Source organism: Puma concolor, chromosome C2, assembly GCF_028749965.1.
Source record: "Puma concolor isolate L17-30 chromosome C2, mPumCon1.1.hap2, whole genome shotgun sequence".
In the NCBI taxonomy this organism is placed as follows: Eukaryota; Metazoa; Chordata; class Mammalia; order Carnivora; family Felidae; genus Puma; species Puma concolor.
In genome coordinates, this window is record NC_141675.1 from 146,418,458 (window position 1) to 146,425,703 (window position 7,246).

General features: G+C 44.3%; 1 protein-coding gene across 1 annotated transcript; it reads right to left on the reverse strand.

The window, feature by feature from the left end:
• Positions 1–603: 603 nt before the first annotated feature.
• On the reverse strand, positions 604–1,525 carry KRTAP11-1 (keratin associated protein 11-1). Its single transcript, XM_025914093.2, has one exon. The coding sequence runs from the start codon at positions 1,455–1,457 to the stop codon at positions 996–998; it is 462 nt and encodes a 153-aa protein (XP_025769878.1). The 5' UTR covers positions 1,458–1,525; the 3' UTR covers positions 604–995.
• Positions 1,526–7,246: the final 5,721 nt, after the last annotated feature.

Genomic DNA, 7,246 nt, shown 5'->3' on the forward strand with positions numbered 1-7,246 from the left:
AAACAAACCACCGTGTGTTTTCGAAGGTTGTTTTTAAGTCTCTCTTGCCCAGATTTACTAACACCTGGAGATTTGATTTACTCAGAGCATTTTGGGGAGATCTACCAACCCTCGGCAGCAAGTGAGGGAAATATAGAGCTGGAGCCACCCTTTGATGCCCTGAATCTCAGGCCTTGGAAACCAACTTCCCCACCCTTCTTCCTTCTCACTCTGTCCTATCTGATCATGGAGGGATCTTCTGCAAAGTTTTCCACTGTGGTTCTCTGATAAAGTAAGACTCTGAGACTCTAATAGACTCTGTTGCCCCCGTCACTGTATAATTCCCCAAACTACTTGGTTACCCAGGTAACTTTTCTTTTGCCCACATGGAAATTATTCTGTACACCCATAAAAACTGAGTGAATATGGAAGACACGTCACTGTATACCACTACACGTCAAAAGATGCTCTGACCAACTAAAAGACCAGATATTCCCTTGCTTGTCCTGAAACACAATGACTGAACCCATACTCTAGGCTCAGAAAAGAAAGTCAGCAACCATCCTGATCAGCAAGGATGGTTCACAGAACTCTTGCAAATAAAGAACTCTATTGAGACATACGTTTGCAATGCCAAGTAAGCAGGTTTATTGAGAAAATACAGAGCGAGACAAGTTCCTTTCCTCAGAGGCACAAAAGCGGAAGCCAAAAGACACAGCAGCAAGGTCAAAACACGTCAAAACCAGCAGAGACCGGAGTATGGGAAGTGAAGTTTCTGGAAACATCCAGACGCATATGCGCCACCAGTGATCAACCCTTAAAATAGGCGTGGTGCTAGCCAGAAAACTCATAGATTGCCAAAGGCAGCTTATTCAGAGCTAGCAGCCAAGCAGTGAGGCAGTCAGAAGAGGGATCAGCAATGAAGAGTTGTTCAGGGACAGGCAGCATCCTGGACGAGCCTGGAAACACAGCTGGCAGGTCCTGGAGTCTTGATTCGCTCACTGGCTCCTACACACTTAGCAAGTTCTTCGACAGCTGGACATGCAGGACCGCTGGTACGTCCTGGAGCCCCCGCAGGCTGGTTGGCAGACAGTGGAAACTCCTCCCACTGGCTGGCACACATTAGAGATGCCACCCAGGGGCTGACAGCCACTGGAGACAAAGGTGAGTGGCCGGCTGTAGGTGGTCGAGCAAGGATTAGAGACACAGGTGGTCTGTCGAGAGCAGGTCACCTGTCCGAGGCTGGAGATGCAAGGATTTTGCTGGTGACAGGTTGGCTGGCAAACAGTGGGCTCACAGGTGGTCCCCTGACAGTGGTCCAGGAGCCAGGAGCCAGTTTGGAAGGAACTGGGCAAATAGATGCCGCTCAGGCAGTCGGCATCCTGGGTAGAAGCCGTGGCAACCGGGGCCACTGGGACAGCGCAGTGTCCTCCAATTGGCCTGGAAGAGCAGTTTCTTGTGAAACAGTTGTAGGACATGGTGCCAGACAGAGAGCTGTGGGTAACTCGCTGAAGCAAGCTTCTGAATTGTGAATGTCCCTCCAGGCTCCTGGGCTTTTATATATCCTTGCTGGTGGGTGGGGCTCCCGCCCTGGTCTTCCTGGCTTCTTTGGCCCAGGCCAGCATGCCTTAGAACATCTTGTGAATCCCTAGGTTAATTGTCTCTCGAGAAGCCTTCATCCTCATAAAGATACTTTAGTAGTTTGGTAACTAAATCATAAGGCTTCTGAACTGTACTTAGTCCCAGGATTAAGAAGGTTACCTGACAGCTTCAAAGCTCTCCGTCACCCCAGCCCACATTTGGTCCCTCCTTCATCTTGCTTGGATACAATGAGTGTCGATCTGACAGTGACACCAAACACGCCACCAGCCTACCATCACACACTCTCTCCCTTCTGACTAGGACTCATTACGAACCCACACCCTGCCCGGTTGTTGTTGGCACTTAATACGTTTTAAGCATAACTTAATCAGCCACTCTTCCATAGCTAACGGGGCTTCCAATGGACAAGGAACCTCCCTGAATATGCTTCAAGATGACAATGACAAGGCCTGTCAGGAAAAAGGACACAAGGACTTATGTTTAGAGTCTGAGCTGGCTCAGAAAATTAATCAAGCGACCAGAGCAAGACACATTCAGGAAGAGTAGAACCCTTTATGTTCAAGCAGCAAAGCAAATTAGAAGCTAATTAAGTGACTGCATTTGTAGCCAAGTCCCTTTCTAAATAAACTGATGAGCTTTATTCCTAAAATTTTTAATCTAATAATAATGGATAAGAGTGATTCATAAGACTCATTAATATGCCAGTGGAATAGGCTTAGTTAAATTTTTAAAAAAATTTCTTAATGTTTATTTATTTTTGACAGAGAGAGAGAGAGAGAGAGACAGAGCATGAGTCGGGTAGGGGCAGAGAGAGGGGGAGACACAGAATCCGAAGCAGGCTCCAGGCTCCGAGCTGTCAGCACAGAGCTCGACGCGGGGCTCAAACTCATGGACTGTGAGATCATGACCTGAGCCAAAGTCGGACACTCAACCGACTGAGCCACCCAGGAGCTCCAGCTTAGTTAAATTTTAAAATTATTATAATGTTAATTTAAAAGGGTACAGTGTCTTTCTCCCAAGATGCTCAATATATTCAAAAGATATTTATTTTCACACAAACGCTTAGAGATAGCATGCGTTTTTATCACGGACAAGCCAAGGCTCTTGAAAGGATTGTCTACATGAGGGATAAGGGGAGGAGCCCATGGGAGAAAGCAGGAACTTAATCAATATTTGGTAATAAGCGAATGTGTAAACAGTGTGCTATAATATTTAATTATGCTTTTTATTCCTGGGGAAACCATATAAGGATATCACTCCCCTTGATCTCATCTCACTACAAGATAGTCAATTCTGTACACCTAAATGACCCATCCTCTCCATGCACCTGTTTAAAACCATTTTACTTCTAGCAAAATAAGTCACTGTAACACAGCTTACGTGGCCAGTGATATTTCTATATCAAAACAGCCGTAAGATCTGACTCATTCTGTAAACTGGCTTCCTTGGGGTAGGAGAGAAGGACAATCGTGGATTTACATATCTTTGAGGGCTACAGATAGACTATGTTTTAAACATCCACAAAACAAACAGCTTTGTGTTAGAACTCACTGGAAGTCCCTTTGCAGAATGCTTCATTCGTCTCCATTCATTCCACTAAAGCCACTTAGCAAGCTCCCCAAGTTTCTAATTGGAGGCTAGTAACACACCCAAACAAGACGATGCTGTGCTGTGGGCTGTATTGTAATTCCCAGGGATCAGACCGTCTCTCCCTCCGGGACTGTCAGAGTGTTCTCAGGCAGAGGGAGAAATTAACGAGATGACTACCTTCCACAATGTTGTAACTATGGTCTTCCCACCGTGGGGAATGTCCCAGTTAGCGTTTGAAGGTCAGAGTCCCTGGTCACTGGGGCTGGTTTGCTTGTTTTAAATGGATGAGCAGTTTACAGGCTTCTACCAGCTATGAATTCACTGCCTGCTATGGAAAAGTACTTAATCATGCAAATGAATCAGAAGCCAAAAGCAGAGTCAGTAGTAAAGTCACACAGACGTTTGCGTTTCCCACAGCCACAATTCTGAGATGGTAGAGATTTTTATAACTCACTACTCTGTCTTGATTCTTCTTTCCACTGAAAGTTGAAAATGGCAAATAAAAGACTGTTAGAAAATATCTTCCCTCAGCTTCAAGAGAAAAGGAAATGAACATTTTGGGGGGCACAAGACCTTCTTTCAGGCGTTGGTTAGAGGCTTTCCATTCTCCATCATATTAAATGCTTCCAGAAACGCTCCGGAGTAAGATATCATGCCGTGTGAAGGAGTTAAAGTTCAGGCAGGTTGAATGGCTCACCAAAATCATGCACTTCATATGTCACTAAGTGGAGATTCAAATAAGACAGAGCCAGGAGATATCAACCTGCACTGGGTCTATTTAGACACGATGAGATGCCTTCATTAAAGTTTCAGCAAAAAGTTCTAGAAAGAATCATTCAATCAGCATTCCATTAATGATACTACAAAGAATGTAGTCCTCATTTCTCTTCCACTTTCAACAATAACAAAAAACAAATAAAACTTTTAAATAGTAAGTTGCAAGCAGTGCTCTCCTTGCATTTCATGTCATTTCATTTATATAGCTTTGACAATTTTTGCTTCATTAGAACGAAATGCAAGGTCACTACAAAGCAGGAAGAGACAGAGAGCCATCAATAGCTTGCAGCTACAATTTGAAATTACAATTATCTGTAACGGTGGCAATGGCACACAACTAATTGTTCAACAACAGCAGAGAAGTGAATCGAGCTTGCAGGTGTAAGTGGCAAGACCTTTCTGAAGAAAACAGGACTCACAGACTCTGAAATCATCTGAAATCACTTTAAAATGACATTTCATAAGTTGTCTTCTCATAGCTACAAAGTACACCAAAGCAATTATTTCACTTAGTAATTAAATCCACGGGATCTACTCCAACAGATTGCTTCCTATTTAACACCTGTACCATGGCAGGCAGGCTCTCTGGAAAACAGATAAGGCTGGTGCCTTACACTATCGAAGGTAGAGGGAGGAAAGCTACTAATACTCCTGTGCATTCTATTTTTAGATGCAAGCATTTAGCCGCATCCTTTGAAATGCCTGTAAGTTGCAAAAGTGAAGAAACTCACAATGACAACCACCTGCAGCTTGAAGAAACTCCACACAATTCTGTGATTTGGTTAACTGCAATCAACAAATCATCCCTCCATTGGAATGTAAGAGTGATCTGGTGAGCAGCTATCACTACATAGTTATGGGCAACACGAAGCTTCAACTCCACAAAAAGCCTTATGAAGATTATTATCATGTCTGCAGAGTATGCAGGGAGGGAGGTATGAGGAAAGATTAAAGTACTCCTACCCATTATCTTCGTCACTGCCAGATAATTTGCTCTCGTTTGTAAAGAACAATCTAAGCCTTATGCAATAATTATCACAGGCTGCAACTGAGCGATTCTTTCATTCAAAACTGAATCACGGCAATCACTTACATGGCCAAGCGTTTGAGAGTAAAATGAATTAGGCATGTGTGGGAGGCTGAACGTTTGATATGCAAGAAGGATATTATTCATCACAAAGTTGGTCAATGCCAGTTCAAAGAACCCACTTAGTCTCATCAAATGGAAGAAGGGTGAACTTGTTGAAAAATGAATAAATACAAAATGAGGTTTTTGTCGTTCTGTATTTTTCCGGGATGCTCACACTCTCAAATTGAAGCTATTCATTATCTCTGAAGAAATATAAAAAAGAAACTCAAAAATTTAAGCACAGAACATAATGGTTGTTTCAAAAATTAAATACATCTTGCCTGAATTGTTCTGCCTTTTCTTTCCCACTTCACACAGACCTCTGGGTTGGATCTTCAGAATCCTTATTAACCAAGACATTATAAACCCCCAAAAGCTCAGTGATTTGCACCACAAAACTGAACTGAAATTTATTTTCCAAACTCTTTTCAAAAGCATTAATCATAAGAAGGTTGGGAGTCTTTGGGGCTGGAGGGAACCATAGGGCAGAAAGCAGAAGGTGAAAGACACAAACAAAATCCAGCAAAATAGTTGCTGCTTTCAGAACTTGAAAATACCAGTTGCCAGCTACATGACTTCTATAAAAATAAACCCTCCGAGGATAGTGTCAAGGCTGAGATATCCTAAATTAAACCACTATTCTCTCTTGATGCCTGTTTGTAAACTCATGTAATTTTTCATGTGTGCCTTCACTAGGGATCAAGATCAAGGTGCTGTCAACAGAAATGAGTAGAATCCCAACTTAGAGGCCATAACAAACTGTCATATGGGAAAGTCCATGTGTAGCTGGCATGGTGCCAGTCCCAGTCTTTCAAGTATAAGAGGTAAACGCAGCTGTGATCAGACCTGAGTAATGCTTATGTAGAGGGCCTGAGAGAGAAGACTCCAAGTCATTCAAGACGTGTTATCCTTCCCTGATGCAGAATTACTCAGGGCCTACGAGGCATCCAGCAGGGTCAGGGTGCCAGGAGCTATATCAGAGACAGAAGTATAAGGTAGGTATGGTCTTAGCATCACCCCGCTGACCTGTTTTTGGTTGGCAAATCTCACAAAGCTTCCCAAACTGGCCTCCCAATGCAGACCAAAGAAAGAGGCAGGCCACTCTAGGCCAGTAGGTGACAAGTTTTGATGAGCAAAGGCAACTTATATACGAGGCTTCTCTTGGGTGGCGGCAAGGCCAAGGGATCCCTGTACCCACTCGCCAAATCTTAGAAGTTGATAAAGAAGCCTTAACTGGCTTCAGTCACATACATCGTGCAGGTGTTCTCAACACCATATCATTATCTCAAGGCTGTGTCCTTGAAGTGGCCTCTGGGAGCAGGAAAGGACGGTGAAGTTCACATCAAAGGACAGGGGAGGAGTTGAGGAGCCTCTGAGTGCCCAAGTCCTGGGCCCAGGAGCTCCTGGGTCCCTTGGTGGTCACATCTGTCTTTTCAATGACCCTCCCCAACACCTGTGTTTCTACACTTTCAACACAAAGCTCCTTCCCTGGTCCCATCTGGCCGTTCAGAGGATTAGGAGTGTAGCGTTAGGCCAGCACGATCTCAGGCTAGTAATTAGACTATCAGAACTGCCTCTCAAAGTCCTCAAATCCAAGTGTGTCCTCTGACGGATGAGAAACTAAATCCCAGAGAGGGGGTACCTTTGTCAAGTGTATCAGATACTCATGTGCACTAGTTCAAAATCACATCATTCCATTTCTTACTGTACCCACTTTGTGCAGGCTGAAGCTACCCCCACAGAGATGCACCCAGATGTGGCTTCTTAACGTTGGGGCCACTCACCCCCTCCTGCTTCTTGTCCCAGGTCATCTCTGATGTCATGGCAAGGGAAGCCTATGCTAATTTACTATGCATGTATATACAGACCCCTAGAAGCGGGCCCATGTTTGGCCAATGGGAAATGCAAACCAATGGGCAAGTGTCTCCATCCTTTGTCCCTCAGGTAGACAGGTGCGAAATTATTCCAAGAAGCCCCACAGAATTGTGCACGCGCTGCTCACCACGATGGCCAACTTAACACTTTTTGGGGTGGTCTCCCCTCCTCTGTGCCACTCCCCTGGTCCACATTCCCTGGAATAAAATTCCCAAACGAACTGTCTCCAAACGCTCTGCTTTCGGGGGGACTCAGAATAAGACACCAAGTTTCAAACACTTTCCATTTGAAAGA

What these genes read in the sequence shown, in the direction of transcription:
- KRTAP11-1 (XM_025914093.2), bottom strand. Translation starts at nt 1,457, where the DNA reads ATGTCCTACAACTGTTTCACAAGAAACTGCTCTTCCAGGCCAATTGGA.